The 20,830-nt window shown below is 46.5% G+C and overlaps 2 protein-coding genes across 2 annotated transcripts in view; one reads left to right on the plus strand and one right to left on the minus strand.

Moving 5' to 3' along the window:
- LOC139229363 (taste receptor type 1 member 3-like) lies at positions 1-14,521 on the minus strand. Its single transcript, XM_070861062.1, has 7 exons — positions 14,437-14,521; positions 12,730-12,905; positions 9,195-9,495; positions 4,446-5,258; positions 3,338-3,541; positions 1,596-1,716; positions 1-929 (listed from the first exon to the last, which is right to left on the minus strand). Exons 2-7 carry the CDS (start codon positions 12,885-12,887, stop codon positions 1-3), a joined length of 2,526 nt encoding a protein of 841 aa, XP_070717163.1. The 5' UTR covers positions 12,888-12,905; positions 14,437-14,521.
- The window catches only part of LOC139229364 (taste receptor type 1 member 1-like), a 26,132-nt gene continuing 19,696 nt past the window's right edge, over positions 14,395-20,830 (plus strand). Inside the window, exons 1-2 of the mRNA XM_070861063.1 lie at positions 14,395-14,424; positions 19,778-19,920. Coding sequence (XP_070717164.1) covers positions 14,395-14,424; positions 19,778-19,920 — 173 coding nt within the window. The remainder of the gene's footprint in view (positions 14,425-19,777; positions 19,921-20,830) is intronic.

A 20,830-nucleotide genomic window follows, 5' to 3' on the forward strand; every position in this document is an offset into this window, starting at 1 on the left:
TCATTGACAATCCTTCCTTGTTGGGGTTGGCAGGCTGTAAATTTGAAAATATTCAGTGGTGTTGTACTGTGGCTTAAACCAAATGACAGAACATTTGGGGATGAAATAGGCACCGAGGATTGTGAATGAACTGAGGAGTGTGGCAGAAATCTGGATGGCGGGTGCATGTTTTTTATTTACAGCCGGGTAGATTGGGATGAAGCAAACCCAGGTGGTGAGATAGAAGAGCATGGAGACACTGATCTCTCGGGCCAGGTTGTAGGATTGAGCCGGGGTCTGGATCAGAAAGGTACACATGAAGCAGGTCAGTGCCTGTAGGCCGCTGTACCCCAGCATCAGCCAGAATATCACCTCCGAATCACTCTTACAGAAGAGGACAAGGGCATCTTCAGAATCACCCGTGGTCTTCATCAGAAAGTCACCGGGCGTGTTCAGCCACAAATAACAAATGGCACCTTGCCCCCCGAGGCTGGTGCAGATGGTGAGGTAGCAGCCACTGCGTTTGTATCTGTGCAGGAAAGATTTGGTTAAGCTGGTGAGCTCAGTGGAGAGCAGGATCTGCACCGAGTTGACTAGGAGAGTGGAGATACAGATGGTGAGGCTGAAGGCAGAGACCGGCTGGCGTGATTTGCAGGTGAGTTCGGTGGGTTCTCCAAGGTACAACAATGTGCTGCAGCACAGGAGAGCCAGTGAGGTTAGGGTGACCATGTTCATCCTCCCTCCGGTACCTTCCACGATCGGAGCGCTAGAATTCACCAGAAAAATCACCATGACAGCCAATATCAGAGTGAGCTCGAGCACCATGAACAGGAGCACAATCACACCGACAGGTGAGGCCCAGGACAGGTACTGCAGGGTTCTCTTAAAGCAGGAAGGACTCTTTGGTGGGGACCACTCATCGGGTTGGCAATGATTGCATGAAAAGCCATCTGTAACAGCCAAATTCAACAATTACTTACGAAACATAAAATAATGCTCATCAGGCAAATGGATGACAGAGAAATCCTTTACGTCTTACACCCAGTGATACCCGAACCGCTCGATCAGATGTCAGTCTATAACTGATTGCCGGGTGTAATCTATGCACCTGTGAGTACAGGTTTATAGAGCTGTTGCATTGTGAGTGGCACAAGACTCAATAACACTCCAGTCAGTTGGGTCTAGATCATCAACGAGGAGGTATGCAGTTGTGAGCCGAGTGGATGAACTGGTAATGTGTAATGCGATTGTTAAACCTTTGTTAATAAACCAACTAGTTCTTAATAGCAATGTGTTGCTATGAATTCTTAAGCAAAGAACCCATGAAGCAAATACATTAAACCGAGTGTCTGTTATTGTACATATAAACCACCCGAACCCCTTGATTAGATCCAGCCTGTAACTCACTCCCGGGTATCCCTTATTCTATATATAAACTCCCCCGAACCCCTCGATTAGATTCCTCTCCCGGGTATCCGTTACTCTCTAAATAAATTCCCGATCCCTCTATATATGGGCTTTTTGCTGTAATTAAAATGTTACAGAGAATGATCTGTTCTGATTCATTTGCTCTGATCTAGTCCATTGCAGGTCAGGAGGTAAGTAATCAGGCTCACCAGTCGAGTTCTGGAAGGATCCTCCTCGACAATCTTCACATTGAAAGCAGCAGGCGAAAAGGCTGATGACAATCTTCCTCTGCCCCAGGCCACAGCTCTGGAAACAGTGGGATGGAGGTACCTGGCGGTACAGGTAACGTGCTTGTTATTTCTTTACTCTTGGTGTACTACAGATCCTTGTAAACATTGGGAAGTTCCAGGGATAATGGGGTTTCTGTGGACTGGGCACTTGAGGACGAACTCGAACTGACTATTTCTGGTTGAGGCACAGAGCCACTGACTGAAATCAGTGACATATGCTGATTTAGAAAATCTGGGTCGCAGAGCATAACACTAGTTAAATGGATTGAAGAAATCAGCCCAGAAACCGGAGCAAGTCTTTGGCCCAGTGGTAATATTCCTACCTCGCAGTCAGGGTGCAGGAGTCGAATGCCGCTCCAGCCAGTCCTGGGGAAACCATCCAAATCCCTCAATTGGATACCAGCCTGTAACTCACTCCCAGGTATCCGTTATTCTATCGATAAACCACCCAAACCCCTCAATTACAATCTAATCAAGGGCTTCAGATAGTTTATATATAGAATAACAGCTACCCAGGAGTGAGTTACAGGCTGGATTCTAATGTTAAGTAACAAATATGTTTAAACTTCATATCAAAGAGCTTTCAATACTAATGTTCTAGGATTCAAGAAATGTTTGCAAATAAAACCTGAAGCAAAGAGTCACTGAGCTCTGGCTCAGAATTCTGGGGTAATATCTAGCAGGATAATGGCGTTCGGGTGGTGTGAGTAGCCTCCTCCCCCCACCTTATCATACAGCTTGTGTGGGAGACCATAAAACACCCCCGCCCCCGTATAGGATTAAGCCCCCTATCAGCTGGTATTAAGATAGTCACTGCCATGGAAGGAGGGTTAACGTTAACCTGTCAGATTGCTAATCAGCTCATGAATCATCCTATTATTTGGTAAAGTGATATGACTGCTGGAACTGCATAGCATCTGTTATGTAGAAAAGCATGCTAAGACGCTTCACAGAAGTGTTATCAGACAAAAAGTGGATAAGGTGAGCTCGGAGAGGGCATTAGGGGAGATGAGAGGAAGATGCGAGGTCAGGGCCAGGGCAGGGGGAAACCTTGGGGGATGTTTGGCATGGTGGGCTAGGGGAAGAGCGGGAAGCAGCAGAGACAGCTAAATCAATGGTCTCAATCTCAGCATCTGTTGTTGGAGGTGAGGGTGGAGGGGGCAGGCGAGAAGAGTTTAAGGAATTTGAATGGTAGTGCATTCCAGGTTGATCCTGGAATTGTGAGCAGATTTGGCAGAGGAGAGCAGGACCCGACATGGTCCAGCCAGATTGGGCAATGAATGGCCAAACTATAAACGTTCAAATCTGTGTCTCTCGGACTTAAAGGAGCAAAAATGGGGACCAAGGGGAACGATCAGGGTGGGAGAGAGAATAGCAGCAACAACTTGCATTTATATAACACATAGTAAAACATCACAAGGTGCTTTACAGAAGCATGAGACAAAAAATTTGACACCGAGCCAAAGAAGACATTAGGACAGGTGACTAATAACTTGGTCAAAGAGATAAATATTAAGGAGGGTCTTAAAGGAGGTGAGAGAGGTGGCAAAGGAAGGAATCCCGAGCTTAGAGCCTAGATGGCTGAAGGCATGGCTGCCAATGATGGAGCGAAGGGAGTGGGGAGATAGATACCGTTTGATATAAATGTCGCCCTAACTTACCGTATTATCGTCTGTTTTCCACTGAATCCGGGAGGTGTCGATGGTCAGGAGATCTTTGTAGCTGCCGATCACTGGTAGCTTGAGCTGGCCCTCGTGCTGGGTCCAGGTTATGATGTCATAACCTGTCTGTGGGTTTCCGGCAGCATCATAGTAAATGGTGGTGTTACTGATGCTGAAATTAACTCGCTTCAACTCTTCCAGCAACTGTTAAAAAAAAAAGTCAAGATTAATTGAACTAGAAATCCAATCAATCCTGAAAACAGGCACACTGGGAGGTGGGGTGGGGCCCGAAAAATGGCTCTGCACAGCCAAATATTTAGGCTGTTGTCTCCAGGGCGTTTGTACATTTTAGGAGTGGTGAACTCCAGATTCGTCACTGGGAACCTAACATTAACCATTTAACTGGGCCGTGGAGCATTTGATGTTGGAGATGAATATGTCACGCTACTGAGGAATCCTGTGATCAGAGAGTGTGGTCACTCTGGGGAACCCTGTGGTCAGAGAGTGTGGTCACTCTGGGGAACCCTGCGGTCAGAGAGTGTGGTCACTCTGGGGAACCCTGTGGTCAGAGGGTGTGGTCACTCTGGGAACCCTGTGGTTAGAGAGTGTGGTCACTCTGGGAACCTTGTGGTCAGAGAGTGTGGTCACTCTGGGAACCCTGTGGTCAGAGGGTGTGGTCACTACTGAGGTCCCCTGTGGTCAGAGAGTGTGGTCACTCTGGGGAACCCTGTGGTCAGAGGGTGTGGTCCCTCTGGGGAACCCTGTGGTCAGAGAATGTGGTCACTCTGGGAACCCTGTGGTCAGAGGGTGTGGTCACTCTGGGGAACCCTGTGGTCAGATAGTGTGGTCACTCTGGGAACTCTGTGGTCAGAGAATGTGGTCACTCTGGGGAACCCTGTGGTCAGAGAGTGTGGTCACTACTGAGGTCCCTTGTGGTCAGAGGATGTGGTCACTACTGAGGTCCCCTGTGGTCAGACTTTATGGGTAGATGGGGCACACACTAGAAATTGTAATAGGTCTGATCATATTATAAAGGTGCAATTTCAAGGCCGACATTATTCCCATGGAGCCTCGGACACTGAGCACAAACAGTAAGACATTCCTATACCTGCCAGTTGTACCATCTGGATATGTTTTGGCATCTTCCAGTGTGGCACTTGAGTAGGGTGTGCAGTGCGTGTGCCACACTGTACACGGCTGTGTACACACTGAACGTTTCCCGTCTCACCGGCTGATCCAACACCATGGACAGGTTATCGGGGGACAGGTGCTGAACGGCATGAAGCAACTGACTGGAAGGTTCAGTGGGGTATGGCCAAAAAGGAAAGGGCTGATTGCCACCATGTTCTGCACTGAGGCTCCGTTCCCTTGCGTCCCTGATGTTAGTGAGATGGTTTAAAACGTAACCCTCGAAACCTGGCATGCTCCCACTGTTAATGACTGTACCGATCACAGTGCCAATGCGCCCAATGCCTGGCGTTAAAATAACAAGTTCCGACTTGACCCAGGCCTCGCTTGCAATCCAGACCTTCCTGGTGATGTTCATCTTAACAGCCTGTTTCAGCAGTTCCTGAGCAGGGCCCTCGCTGGAGAAGAGGATGATAACATTGATATTCGTCTGACTGATTTGATCCACAATCTCGGAGATTTTCTGCTTAGTGCTGGGCAGGTTGACATAGGTGGGGATCAATTCAATGGAGCTTACACAGATACCTTGGAGCGACGCATATTTATGAACCAGTTCTATCCCCTGCCGTCCATACTCATCGTCACTCCCAATTCCAGCAATCCAATTCCAACTGAACCTTCTAACTATGGAGACAATGGCCATGGCTTGGTTACTGTCACTGGGCATTGTCCTCAGGAATGATGGGAAGTACTTCTTGTTGCTTAGTTTCTCACTAGTGCTTCCGTAAGAAATCTGAAAAATGAAGAGAATCCACGATTGTATCGTCACACATTACAGTCTCTCCATCCCAACCTGTCTTGTCTATCTCTGTCCAATCAATACAACTATGGCCTCTCCTCACTCTGTGTGTTCATGATGTTGATGTTGTAATGTATTATCACATGGTTTAGTATGAGCATGCTCAGTGCGCTCTGGCCTAATAAAGCAAGCACATGGACTAGCAACATATAGGGGCCTAAATTGCCCATTTCCTTAAGGCCTCTTAACACCGGAAAGTGGCAGCCACACTGCAGAGTGCAATGACCGCTGACTTTTCGTGTAATGGCCGCCATTATCAAAATTCCGCTTCTGTGTTATCCTGGTGGTGATTCATTCCCTCCCTCACTGCTGCCGAACCATGCTAAGTGTGTCATCACAATACGCACCGCTGATCTACCCCCCGCCCTAACCCCCCCCCCCGATGGCGAAATTCCACCGTGAAAATCTTCAGCCCACCCGGCGGTGCCAAAACAAGCTTTTTCACAGTGCTCCAGTGAGGCTGAGGCCTTCTGTAATAGGGAGGACCCACTGCCACTGCCGCCATCTTTTTTATTGTCAGCCGACTGCCATGTCAGGCCGACAATTATGCCCCCGGGTTCGGCCGGCTGGCACCGCTCTTGGGTGCCAGGCCGTTGGTCTGGCCAAAACCCTCCCTGGTGGCCCAGTGGACCGAAGTTTAAAGATCGCGCAGGCTCTCCCCTTTAAGTGAAGGAGAGAGCCATTGGTGATGAAGTCATCGTGACGGCCACTCTGCAATCCCCCAACTTCCGTCCCTCTAGTGTTGTCACTGCTGCATATCCGCCCCCATTAAGAGCGACTTCCGGATCTGAGTGAAAAAAAAAAACAAAGAGTGTAATTTCACTCAAGAGGCGACCTCAACCACCGCAGCAGTAAAAACCATAGAAACGGGGTGCATGTACCCCGTTTTGGGTGGGGGGGGGGGGCAATTTCGGCCTCATAGTGTCTTTGTCTTTCATTTGTTCCACTCACATATACTATATTTTGGCGATGAGGAAAGGATTTCAAAGCCATTTTGGGGGATCATAAAAGGACACAATGTTCAACCTTCGAGTGAACAAGTTTAAGGTGAATCTGTGACACCTAAATTGAATTTTTGCAATGTTTTACCGTTAATGCTCCCACAGACTCATCTGTGCTTTGCCTTCGCGTGTATGTATATACAGCAACAGTGGCGTTGATGGGTAGCATATTGAGTCTCTGTTCAGTGGGATCGGGACAATTGTGGCTGTGCCTATGGGATTCATTGGAAGCCTTTGCATGTATGACCAAGCTCACGAACCATTCAGTTCTTACATTGAGCGGACGGAGATGATTTTTAGGGCCAATAACATTATTGAGACCGAAGGTGCAGATGAGAATGTTCAAGCTCAAAGTAAAGTAATTTGTGAACAAAACAAATTAATTTTTCTAACGGAGATTGGACCAGATGTCCATGGAGCATTGACAAACCTACTTGCACCAGGGAAAGCGAAGGATGCATCGTTTGACGACATTGTTGAGAAACCCGAGGACTATTTTGACCGAAAGGCGTTAGAATTAGCAGAGAGCTATAGGTTGGTACCAGAAACCAAAAACAAAGTGAAACCATCAGTGAGTACATTGTAGGTCTTAAGAACTTGTCTTTGCATTGTAACTTCGGCACATTTTTGGATCGTGTGTTGCGAGATAAGTTTGTGGACTGGTGGATGAGCGCATACGGTCCAAGTTACTGAAAACTCAGAATCTAACGTTTGACATATCATGCACAATTGCCCTATCTATGGAGATGACATCTAAGAATGCAAGGGAGCTCCGTCCAACTCAAGTGACTAGTCCAGCTGAGGTCAACAGCCACAAAGTCACCGCCAAGCCTCAAGCTGTGAGACCAAGTCAAAAGCATGTCAGTAAAAGCAGTTCAGTGAATTATTATTGCTGCAATGGAAATCACTCATCACAGTCCTGCCAATATAGAAATGCGAAGTGTTTTCACTGCCAGAAGCAAGGCCATATTTCAGCAGCTTGCAGAGCTAGATCTAAAGCAGGAAGTAAGAACTATTCTAGTGGTAATGCAAAAGAGAGGAGTTCACAATATTGAAGTGAACACACCTAATGTTGAAGAACTAGGCATCTACCGTATCTATGCCATTAGCGGCAATGCTAGCTGTCATGAGAAAGAATTCTGTACAAAACTTTTGATCAATGAGCAATATATTGCTATGTGTATCGACATGGCAGCGAACTGCTTTATCATGAGCAAGTTTAATCAAATACCACCTACAAAGAATACCGTAGAGTTAAAAACCTACTCCGGAGAAATCCTGGAGACATGTGGACAAATGGAATGTTCAGTTCAACACAATGGCCTGTCAGTAAAGCTGCCCATTATTGTAGCGAGCTACAACAGACCAATTCTCATGGGCAAAGACTGGTTGATAAAGTTAAAACTAGACTGGAAAAATATCTTCAGTGCAGATGCTTCGGAGAAGCGGCTCAAAACAGTGCTAAACAAGTAGGAGAGCATGTTCATAGACAGTTATGAGGGTTTCACTGGGCATGACGAGAATATCTGCATCAAGTCCGACACAAAGCCTGTTTATTGTAAGACAAAGCCAGTCCCCTATGCTTGAAAAGTCAGGTGGAGGAAGAGCTAGCGAAGCTCAGAGTGAATGGAGTGCCAGTAACAACTGACTAAAGTGAATGGGCTACCCCGACTGTGGTAGTGCCCAAAGCAGACAAAACTGTATGCTTGTGCAGTGACTACAAAGTTACTATCGACCAAACAGTTGACGATGAGCAGTATCCGTTACCTACATCGCAAGATTAGTATGCAGCACTCTCTGGGTCAAAGGTTGTCTCCAAGCTTGACCTGTCGCACGCTTACGCTCAGCTGAATGTTGACAAAGTGAGTCAACAGTATCTCACTATAAACACATACAAGGGACTGTACTCATACACCAAGCAGCTGTATGGTGGAAAGTCCTCCCCCAAAATTCCTCCCGGTTACGATGGATAAGATTTTGCAAGGAGTTCCAAATTGCTTATGCAATCAAGACGATGTGCTGATCGCAACAAGCAGCGGGGAAGAAAATCTAGATGTGGTGGATATAGTGCTTCAAAGGTTGAATGCCCACAATTTCAATTCAAAAAGGAGCAAATGAGCTTTTGTGCAGCCTGGGGTTGTGTTCCTTGGTATGAAAATTGAAGGAAAAGATTGATGCTGTCATCAATGCTCCAAAGCTACAGAACGTGTCTGAGTTAAGATATTCCCTTGGACGACCAAGGCCAGAGACATTCCTGCTGCTACCACTGGCACTAGGTCTTGCCTGTTGCGGCCCAGGACAGGATACTCCAGAACACTTGGTGTGCTGCTCCTGTCTAACACTGGGATGAAGCAACATTTTCCGTAATGAGCTTTTCCATGCTATTGGACTGTAGAAAGTCGTACAGGTGACCCTGATCCTGTGCTCGTCCAGTGTCCACAACCACACGCACTTTTCAGCAGGGGTCACTGGGCAGGGGTCACTGATTTCCCCTCTCTCTAACCCAGGGGTCACTGGGCAGTGATTAGGACCAGGAACCCTGGACTGAGGCTAACTGTAGCCCTGACTGTCACTCGGCTGAGATCAGCTGACTCAGCACAGGCAAGGACTGAACCTGGGACCTATCTGGTTAGCATGAGATAGAGGGATAGAAATTGAACTTGGGTGGCAGCACAAAATGGGCGATAGCATATCAGCAGCAAGTCTTACACCCCTCCCGATTTTCTTTATCTTGACTTCAAATGGTATGTAAAACTTGCTGCAGATTCGCTATTGTCCGTTTTGCTATTTTTACCCCGGAGACTTTAACTCTGAGTTGTTACGATGCGAGAGCGGTTTGTTTAGCAAACCATAAATGACACCAACTTACTTGTGGAATTAAAAATAAGCTGAATAATTTGGCTGTGACGATCGCTTGATCCGATGTCCAGGGTCCTATCAGCGCTATCACACGGTTCCTGTACTCTGTGTAGTTGCAGAGCACTTCAATCCCATTCCCCTTGTCTTTTGATAAGAATAGAAGGCTGGACAGGAGGGAGGCCAGAATCTCAAAACATTCAGCGTAGATCTCATAACCTAGCTGCACGCCCGGCAGCAGGGAGGTGGAGTTATTTATTTCATCGATCGCAAACGTCATCGCCAGAAACATCCCATAACCGTAGGGGTAAAAGCTTAAATGGAGATAAACTAGAGATTAGTGGCATACAGATATCAGCTAGGAACAGACAGCTCTGAAAACCAGAGAGAGACAGTAGCGTGAGGGAGGAGAAAGAGAATGAGAGAGAGAGAGAAAGAGACAGACAGTAATAAAGAGGGAGAAAGAGAGAGGGGAAGGATAGAGAGCAACAGGCAGCGTGACAGCAACAAATAGTGAGAGGGACAAAAAGAGGGGAGGGCAGAGGGGAAGGGCAGAGGGGGAGGGAGAGAGAGAGTGTAACAGAGAGGTAGAGTGAGCAACAGAGAGGGAGAGGGACTAAGAAAAACAGAGGGAGAGGGAAAGAGAGAGAGACAGAGAGAGAGAGATAGACAGAAAAAGAGACAGAGGGAGACAGACAGAGAGTCAAAGAGAGAGAGACAGACAGAGAGAACGAGAGAGACAGACAGAAAGAGAGACAGACAGAGAGAGACAGGTACTGGTCTAGGGTGACCCTGTCCCAAGGAGACATTGGGGTGAATTTCACCAAATAGTTTAGGTGCTAAAAAAGTGGCCAAGATGGGGTTTTAAGCTGAAACTCTGGTTTAGCCCATGTTTAGTGCAAGACGCCATCTTGGTAAAGGAGTTGAAGCCAGCACTAGGAACGGCTGCCCGGAGGCCTGCTAAACAGCTGATTGCCACTTAAAATACCTGCTAGCACTCAGTAAAGAGGCTGCACAGCATTTTGGTGGCTAGCCCTTCAATTAACGCCCTCTTGTAACAACTATTAGCTGTTTGAGATTAAATATGGCGTTGATGTTGATTTCAAGCACGACTGAAAGGGATATTCACCATTTCATGGTCATTGCTATTGGAGCTGTGAAGAGGATCTCTGAAACACAGTGGGTATCTTTCTGCGACACTTTGTCAAGACTTCACCAACACTCGAGCAACATTTATTCTGGGAATTCTCTGAGGATTTCATCTAAAAAGAGTAGGTGCTGTGCTACTCCACCTTGTATAAGTCACCAGGGGAAAGGGAGAGCTTGGTCATCAGCATCTTGCGAGGGGTCCCACTTGGTCTGGATGAGGAATGGAAAGAGGATACGAGGCCAGGCAGAGCAGCACCAGTTGCTGCAGGAGAGAGGGACAGGAGGGTGAGGTAGCGTCCTTCCCTCCATGCAGGTTCAGGATATCCCTCCTTCTCAGGACCGCCAGTGCTGAATCTGATAGCCTGTGCGCCTTCTCCTTCAGTCCCTGAGCCATCCTGTAACGTGTTGCTGTGTGCCAGCCAAAGCACTCCCCACCTTCAGTGAAAGTGTGTGAGAGGAGCCCACATATACTGCTCCACAAAACTTGTGTCTAATCAGCACTTGAGTGCTAAATCTGCAAGTTTCTGGTTAGTGTCTGCAGGCATGTTCAAATCATGCTAATTGTGTGCTGAATCCTGAATTTCAAACAGGCATTTCTTATTGGCACAGCACCCATTTAGAGTTTGTTTTCACACTTTGGACAAAATAACCCTCATTAACTCCAGGTAATCAGGGGCAGCCTGACTGAACCACAGAGAAATTCAGCACTGTGCTGCCCCCTGGTGGGTGCCATTAACTATGCCTGATGTACATCACCCAGAATAAGGAATAATCAACTACAGACTAAGGAAAACATATACTTTTGAGTATAAAGGGAAACACAAAATATTTAAGTCAGGCAAACTGTGGGATTTTTGGTAGATGATGGTTGTTGGTGGCGTTTTTATCACTGGCCCTGGATCACTGGTTCTGGATTACTGACCCTGGATCACTGGTTCTGGATCACTGGCCCTGGATCACTGGTTCTGGATGTGGAACTATATGTAGTCGCTGGTATCGCCCTCATAATCTGCTCTCATTCCTACCACTGGACAGATATTGGGAAGTGACTACGATCGGCATGAAAGAGACGAAAATCAACCTGCTGATGAGTCTCTGCTTAACAAAACTTGTCAGTATAACTATTGGCAAGTAGTATTTGTAATTTCAGAGTTCCTGCTCCATATCACATCCAGTGACTCCTGCTGGCAAGTGTGTGAGTGGCTGTTACAGGTTTGGGCTCAGCTGCGATGACTTTCATGGTTGACTAGGAGTGTGGGCAGTGTTGATCCTTGTCATTTGCCATCATTCCTGGGATTTACTGCTGGAAGTGGTAGTGGGTATTGAGATACCGAACCCATAAATGGGCGGGCACATTAAGACTGTGCGCTAAGTGGGGGGAGGGATGTCACACATCATGTTTTTCATTACATGTTTTTTAAAACCTTGCAGTGGAGCGAGGAGAAGCTGGAATGTTCTGCCCCCACCCTCCCCCCCTCCCCCCTGCCAAACTCACAGTCATCATGATCACCCTCACTCCCCCATTTCCTTCGACCCCAAATACCTTCCCCTGCAGGTCACTGCTGTTGAGGCACGTGGCCTGACGTTTATCCTCTTCAAATGTGCGAGCTGCCTGTGGGTTTGGTCTGCAGGGTACAGACTGACTGTGGAGTGGGTGCAGCACAGATTCACCAGAATGATACCAGGGCTTAGGGGGTTATATTATGAGGACAGGCTGCATAGAAAAGGCTTGTAGTCCCTTGAGTATAGAATTTGAGGGATGATCTAATTGAGATGTTAAAAATGATAATGGGATTCAACAGGATAGATAGAGAGAAACTGTTTCCTCTGATGATAGATTCTAGAACAACAGGACATGGTCTTACAATTAGAGCCAGCCTATTTAGGAGTGAAATAAGGAAGCACTTTTTCACACAAAGGGTACAGGAAATCTGGCACTCTAGCCCCCAAAAGACAGTTGGTGTTTGGGCAATGGGAGCTTACAAGACAGATCAATAGATTTTTGTTAGCTATGGGTATAAAGGGATATGGAACAAAGGTGGAGAAATAGAGTTGAGGTGCAGACGAGCTATGAACTAAATGAATGGGGGAACAGGCTTGATTCCTATGTTCCGCAGGAGCGCTAAATCCTACCCTCACTATCTGGACACTACGCTCATAGGAAAAATTGCCACTTAGGTGAGATATTAGATACTTGAACCCCAGTGAGAGTCAGCACCTTCAGGGGAGGAAGGGATCTGAACCCCAGTGAGAGTCAGCACCTTCAGGGGAGGAGGGGATCTGAACCCCAGTGAGAGTCAGCACCTTCAGGGGAGGAGGGGATCTGAACCCCAGTGAGAGTCAGCACTTTCAGGGGAGGAGAGAAATTAAAGCTGACCCATCAGATTTCAGTTTCTTACCTGTCACATGTCACCATCTCGGGTCTCGAACGATGAGCGAGTCCAACAGGAGGCTCATGAAAAGGGAACTGAGCTCCTATGGTGTAGTCTCCGGGCAGTGTGTACTGTGCATCGATTCCATGATGCCCCTGACTTTTAGTCACAGAACACTCACCCATCACTAAAGAGAAAACCAACTGCAAGAGACAGCAAATCATTTCAAACTGCAACCAATATCTCCACATTAACGGAATTGTTCTTCTGTGCAAACAGAATACTCGTCGATTGTATTTGTGAACATTTAGTCTGTGTTTTTATTCAAATAATCACACCACCTCATTTGAGGGGTATTTGCATTTCTTGCACGCGCTGAACAACATCCAAAACCAAACCGGCAATGGAATGGTAACTCTAGTTAAAAATAAACCAAGGTCAGGCTCTTTTGTGAACTAGGTCACCGAAAGGGAAATGCCAAGTAATGTCTGGCCAAATTCATATCATAGTCCTGCATTGACATGGGGACAGAAGGTGGCTATTAGGTGTCTTTTGCATATATTAACTCCACCCACCCACTTTCTCACCGCCCCTCAACCCCACCTACCCATCATATCACTCAATCCCACCTACCCACCATATCGCTCACCCCCACCTACCTACCGAATCCCTCAGCCCCCACCTACCCACCATATCGCTCAACCCCACCTACCCACCATATCACTCAACCCTACCTACCCACCATATCGCTCAACCCCACCTACCCACCGAATCCCTCAACCCCACCTACCCACCGAATCCCTCAGCCCCCACCTACCCACCAAATCCCTCAACCCCACCTACCCACTGAATCCCTCAGCCCCCACCTACCCACCGAATCCCTCAACCCCACCTACCCACCATATCACTCAACCCCACCTACCCACTGAATCCCTCAGCCCCCACCTACCCACTGAATCCCTCAGCCCCCACCTACCCACCATATCACTCAACCCCACCTACCCACCATATCGCTCAACCCCACCTACCCACCGAATCCCTCAACCCCACCTACCCACTGAATCCCTCAGCCCCCACCTACCCACCATATCGCTCAACCCCACCTATCCACCGAATCCCTCAGTACCCACCTACTCACTTTCTCACCATATCCCTCAACTCCACCTTCCCTCAAACCCACCTTCTTACCAAATCCCACCTACCCACCATATTGCTCAATCCTACCTACTCACCAAATCTCTCAACCCCACCTACCCACCATTTCTCTCATCCCCATCTAAACACCATATTCTTCAAAATGTATCCCTCAAACAACATCACTAAAACAGATTATCTGGTCATTATCACATTTCTGTTTGTTGGAGCTTGCTGTGTGCAAACTGGTTGCTGTGTTTCTTACATTACAACAGTGACTATACTTCAAAAAAGTATTTGATTGGCTTTAAAGGCTTTGGGACTTCCTGGGGTTGTGAAAGGCGCTATATAAATCCATATTTGTTTGTTTATTCGTTCTCTCTGTTTGTATCTAACTCTCTCTCGGTCTCTACTATCTCTTTTTCTGTGTCTCTCTCTCTACTCCCCCCCTCCTCCTTCCCTCCTTCCTTTCATAGCAATGCCAAGCTCACAAACATTGTATGGGAGATTTTCAGTTGTGAGTTTTATACCTGGGATATTGGTGACTGAAAAGCAACTATGGCTACAAGTGTGAAGCTGAATCGAATAGTAATCCATTACCTACTCTATTCTCTCATTTTCTCTTTTCTTCTTTCTTATTTTGATTCCCAGTGTCTCATTTGTATATTTCTTTTCACGGTCCCCTGTCTGCAGGATTCCACGTATATCCTCGTGCTTTTTCTGCAAAGAAAGCAAGGGAAAGCTATGAATGCAGAGCTATCCCAGAATTCCTAGCAGTATTGAAAGCCCTCTATTAAAATTACAGAACGGCTGAGAGATGGTGCAATTTGTGGCACAATGCACATGCACAGGGCATCCTGAGGTAAAGGGTGGAAGGTCATGACCTCTTATGAGAAGTGCTAACCCCGGATGGGAGAATTGGTGTGCTTCAATAGTCCCTCACTCTCATCTACAGCCATCCCATGAGGTTAAGAAAACACATATGATATAAAGTGTCTTTTCTGACATATAAAATGAGGCTTATGTATGTTTCCATAGTAACAGCTCTTATAAATCCTCTCCATCACTGACCTTGATTTACTCTGAAAGTCTTGGAGACTGAAGTGACACAAACAGAAGCCAAGGATTCAATAGCCGTGCAGCCCCCTCCAGTGGTTCCTTGTTGGATTTAATTCTCTCTTTGATCACAGAGAACCTGTGTTGGGGAAATGTTCTAAATGTTCATCTGTTGCCTATCACAACTAGGCCTTGATTTACAATCGCTGAGATTCACTTGTCACTTGCTGTTAAATGCTTACTCTATCTTTATCCAAAAATAATTAATTCTAAATTGAACCAAATAACCTCTGAGCATCGGGTCAGTGACTTAATGAGTCAGATCTAACAGCAAAGCAGAGGAAGACACAATAAAAAGAATAAAAGCCAGATGGGCCCAGCTTCTCAATAATTAATTACAGGTAGAGCGATGGACACACTGAGGGACTAGAGATGGAAGGATAAACAGTGAAGGATTGCAGATAGAGGGATAGACATAGTGAAGGACTGGAGATCATAGAATCTTACAGCACATGAGGCGGCCATTCGGCCCATCATTCCTGTGCTAGCTCCTTGAAAGAGCGATCCAATTGGTCCAACTGTCCTGCTCTCCCCCATAGTTCTGCAAATTACTCTTTCTCAATTATGTATCCAATTCCCTTTTGAAAGTTACTATTGAATCTGCTTTCATCACCCTTTCCAGCAGTGCATTACAGATCAGAACAGCTCCCTGTGTCATTTTTCCCCCTCATCTCCCCTTGGTTCTTTTGCCAATCATGTTAAATCTGTGTCCTCTGGTTATCAACCCTCCTGTCAGTGGAAGCAGTTTCTCCTTTTCTACTCTATCAAAACCCCTTCATAATTGTGAACACGTCTACTAAATCTCCCCATAACCTTCTCTGCTCTAAGGCTAATAAAACATGTTTCACTAGCCTCTCCACATAATTGAAGTCCCTCATTCCAAGTACAATTCTAGTAAATCTTCTCTGCACCCTCTTCAAGGCCTTGACATCCTTCCTAAAGTCTGGTCCCGATAATTTGACTCAACACTCCAGCTGAGGCCTAACCAGTGATTTATAAAGGTAAAGCATAACTTGCTTGTGTTTGTACTCTAGGCTTCTGTTTATAAAGCCCAGGATGCCACATGTTTTTTAAACAGCGCTATCAACTTGTCTTCCCACATTCAAAGACTTGTGTACAAACACCCCCAGGTCTCTGTTCCTGCACCCCCTTTAAATTTGTACCCTTTAGTTTATACTGCCTCTCCTCGTTCTTCCTCCCAAAATGCATCACTTCACACTTCTTTCATTAAATTTCATCTACCACATGTCTGCCCAGTTTGCTAATCTGTCCATGAAATTTGCTGCTCCCCCATAGTGGCTACACTTCAAAAGTACTTCATTGCCAGTAAAGCACTTTGAGACATCCTGAGGAAAGCAGCTATATAAATACAAGTCTTTCTTGTTGTTTTCTTTTACTATTTTACTCGCTGTTTACTACATTCCAAGTTGTGTATCATCTCCAAACTTTGACATTTTGCCTCCAGGTCATATATATATATCAAAAAGAGTAGTGGGCCTAATACTTACTCCTGAGGGACACCACTGTACACTTCCCTCCAGTCTGATAAACAACTGTACACTACTACTCTCTGCTTTCTGTCTCTTAGCCAATTTTGTATCCACGCTGCCCTGTCCCTTTAATCCCATGGGCTTCAATTGAAGGCAAAAAACATTGAAGGACTGGGGCTGGAGGGATAGGCCCATTGAGGTACTAGGGATGGAGAGAAATAAACTGAGTGATTGAGGTTAGAGGGAAAGACACACTGATGGATTGGAGATGGAGGGACAGACACACAGGGGCTGGAGTTGAAGGGAGAGGCATGTTAAGGCATTGGAGATGAAGAGATACACTGGTGGGTTGGAAGTGGAGGGATAGGCATAAGGACTGAAGATGGCGGGAGACATACTGAGGGATTGGAAATGGAGGGAGAGATACTGAGGGATTGGAAATGGAGGGAGAGATACTGAGGGATTGGAGATGGAGAGATAGACACAGTGATTGTGTGTCTCTCTCTTCCTCTCCAGCCAGAGACTGTAATTGGAGGAATGGAGAGACGAAAGGACTGGAAATGCGGGATAGATGCACTGAGGGATTGAAGATGCAGGGACAGATACATGCCTTTATTTGGAATGTTAATGTATGCCAATCTGCTGGCTCGGGGGAATTGAAAGGTTAATTTTCTTTGATGGCCGAACCATCAAGAGGAATTTATGAAAGGTTATTTATGGGTTATTTTTTAAGCCTTGCCCGTTGGCTAAACAGATTAATGATTTACTGACAGACTATCTGTGACCTGTGATTTTCTGTTCATTAATAATAAATGCAACATCGAGGGCAGTACATCTGTGATATTCCGATCCCCGAGACCGTGAGTGAGTCTTTCTATCAGCAGCATCAATTTGGAAAATCAATTTTTAATATCTGACTGTTAATACCCAATTACAAGATGTGGAGCCTGTGGAACAGATAGGCTGCTTTCTAAACCTATACGCCTCTCTATCCTCCTTTAAGATGCTCCTTAAAACATACCTCTTTGACCAAGCTTTTGGTCACCTGCCCTAATATTTCCTTATGTGATTTGTGTTAAACTTTTTGGATAATGCTCCTGTGAAGTTGGGATGTTTTACTGCATTAATAACACTATATAAATGCATGTTGTTGTTTGATCTTCAAAGCGTGTCCATGGCATCAAAGTCTTCTTGTTGGCCTTAATCCCAGACTGAGCTGATGAACGTTCGTTCAGTTCTAAACTAACAGCTAGAAGTGTGCAGGAATTTTACATTGGCAGGCACACTTGGGATGATGGGATGGGAGATAGCTTAACCTGGAAAGTAGATTGAAACCCATTGATCTGTGCTTTGGGCCTGCTGTGTTTGGGGGTAAACTGGAGAAGAGGAGAGTTTCACCCAACCTATGACCTCAGACATATCATAGTGCTTACAAATCTGTAATTACTACTATCAACGATATTTTTTTTTGAATTCGTTCTCGGGATGTGGGGGTCATGAGCAAGGCTGGCATTTATTGCCCATCCCTAGTTGACCTGAAAGTGGTGGTGGGCCTTCTCCTTAAACAGCTGAAGTCTCGTGTGGTGAAGATGCTCCCACAATTACAGTAGTATTACTGCAATATTGACACATATCTCTTCACAGATTAGAAATTTTTCTTTTTTAAATGATAATTTATCCCCAAACCCAGCTTTCCTCATTCTTCAGTCCGCCAGGATTTTTTATTCATTCATGGGATGTGGGCGTCGCTGGCAAGGCCAGCATTTATTGGCCATCCGTAATTGACCTTGAGAAGGTGGTGGTGAGCCACCGTCTTGTACCGCTGCAGTCCGTGTGGTGAAGGTTCTTCCATAGTGCTGTTAGGGAGCAAGTTCCAGGATTTTGACTCAGCAATAATGAAGAAACGGCAATATATTTCCAAGTCAGGATGGTGTGTGACTTGGAGGGGAACTTGCAAGTGGTGTTCCCATGCACCTGTTGCCCTTGTCGTTCTATGTGGTAGGTGCAGTGCATCTTGTAGATGGTGGACACTGCAGCCGGGGAAGACCGGTGGTGGAGGAGTGAATGTTTAAGGTGGTGGATAGGGTTCCAATCAAGTGGGCTGCTTTATGTTGGATGGTGTTGACCTTCTTGAGTGTTGTTGGAGCTGCACTCATCCAGGCAAGTGGAGAGTATTCCATCACACTCCTGACTTGTGCCTTGTAGATGGTGGAAAGGCTTTGGGGAGTCAGGAGGTGAGACACTCGCTGCAGGATATTGAATCTCTGACCTGCTCTTGTGGCCACTGTATTTATGTGGCTGGTCCAGTTACGGTTCTGGTCAATGAGGACCCCATGATGTTGATGGTGGGGTATTCGGCGATGATAATCCCATTAAATGTCATGGGGAGGTGATTAGACTCTCTCTTGTTGGAGATGGTCATTGTCTGGACTTGTGTGGCATAAATGTTTTTTTTGCCACTTACCAGCCCAAGCCTGAATGTTGTCCAGATCTTGCTGCATGTGAGCACAGACTGCTTCATTATCTGAGGAGTTGCGAATGGAATTGAACACTGTGTAACCATCAGCAAAGATCCCTACTTTTGATCTGAAGATGGAGGGAAGATCATTGATGAAGATGGTTGGGCATAGGATACTGCCCTGAGGAACTCCTGCAGCGATGTCCTGGGGCTGTGATGATTGGCCTCCAACAACCACCACAATCTTCCTTTGTGCTAGGTATGACTCCAGCCAGTGGAGAGTTTTCCTCCTGATTCTCATTGACTTCAATTTTAGTAGGGCTCCTTGATGCCACACTCGGTCAAATGCTGGCTTGATATCAAGGGAAATCACTCTCACCTCATCTCTAGAAGTAGTTCTTTTGTCCATGTTTGGACCAAGGCTGTAATGGGGATTAGTACTCTCTGAGCAGGGGGGGGGGGGTGGGCTGGGGGTCTTCTCCCTGACTGGCAATTAGGAGGCGTGAGTCATCATCCCAGGCAAACTTCTTCATCTGATTCACACTCTGTCCTGCAGGGAGATGCCACATCCTCTTCTTGGGAGCCAGGTGGAGCGAGGGTTCGAACCTGTGTTCTCACAGTGTGACAGCCCTCAGCTGCACTGAACCATGGGGCCAGGGGACATATCTGTTGCACAGCCCGAAAACTTAAATAAACAGGGATTATTATACAAATCCATGCAAACAATCTTCCAGCTCTCCAGCCATCCCACATACTGCACACTTTAAAAGAAGTGGAAATAGCACACATCAGCTACATTAACACACGGTGAGCACCCTATCACTCATCACAAAAAATGTGGCTCCTTTTTTCCCTTTTCATCTGCTCTACATCACAGGGGGCTATCGGTGGCATTCACGAGTGTTGCTCAGCGACATTCACCTCACCAGGAGAGTATGTGATTGGGGGCTTATTTCCAATTCACTATACCCCACTTGAAGATGTTGATCGATTGACGCCCGTTATCCCAAACTGTGAGAAGTAAGTAACAACTGAAGAGATTTATGTCTTAACCTGCAATGAATCCATGAAGGGCTATTATACCAGTAACAGTGTGAGTACAGGTACAGGCTCTGTGTATACCAGTCCCGGTGTGAGTACAGGTACAGGCTCTGTGTATACCAGTCCCAGTGTGAGTACAGGTACAGGCTCTGTGTATACCAGTCCCAGTGTAAGTACAGGTACAGGCTCTGTGTATACCAGTCCCGGTGTGAGTACAGGTACAGGCTCTGTGTATGCCAGTCCCAGTGTGAGTACAGGTACAGGCTCTGTGTATACCAGTCCCAGTGTGAGTACAGGTACAGGCTCTGTGTATACCAGTCCCGGTGTGAGTACAGGTACAGGCTCTGTGTATACCAATCCCAGTGTGAGTACAGGTACAGGCTCTGTGTATACCAGTCCCAGTGTGAGTACAGGTACAGGCTCTGTGTATACCAGTCCCAGTGTGAGTACAGGTACAGGCTCTGTGTATACCAGTCCCAGTGTGAGTACAGGTACAGGCTCTGTGTATACCAATCCCGGTGTGAGTACAGGTACAGGCTCTGTGTATACCAGTCCCAGTGTGAGTACAGGTACAGGCTCTGTGTATACCAGTCCCAGTGTGAGTACAGGTACAGGCTCTGTGTATACCAGTCCCGGTGTGAGTACAGGTACAGGCTCTGTGTATACCAGTCCTGGTGTCAGTACAGGTACAGGCTCTGTGTATACCAGTCCCAGTGTGAGTACAGGTACAGGCTCTGTGTATACCAGTCCCGGTGTGAGTACAAGTACAGGCTCTGTGTATACCAATCCCGGTGTGAATACAGGTACAGGCTCTGTGTATACCAGTCCCAGTGTGAGTACAGGTACAGGCTCTGTGTATACCAGTCCCGGTGTCAGTACAGGTACAGGC

The sequence above is a fragment of the Pristiophorus japonicus genome, chromosome 18 (assembly GCF_044704955.1).
Source record: "Pristiophorus japonicus isolate sPriJap1 chromosome 18, sPriJap1.hap1, whole genome shotgun sequence".
NCBI classification, from domain to species: Eukaryota; Metazoa; Chordata; class Chondrichthyes; family Pristiophoridae; genus Pristiophorus; species Pristiophorus japonicus.

Coding starts and splice junctions, on each gene's coding strand:
- LOC139229363 (XM_070861062.1), bottom strand. CDS start 12,887: ATGGGTGAGTGTTCTGTGACTAAAAGTCAGGGGCATCATGGAATCGAT. Junction 3,542..4,445: donor CCAGATGGTACAACTGGCAG/GTATAGGAATGT, acceptor TTTTTTTAACAG/TTGCTGGAAGAGTTGAAGCG. Junction 1,717..3,337: donor GGAAAACAGACGATAATACG/GTAAGTTAGGGC, acceptor CTGTACCGCCAG/GTACCTCCATCCCACTGTTT.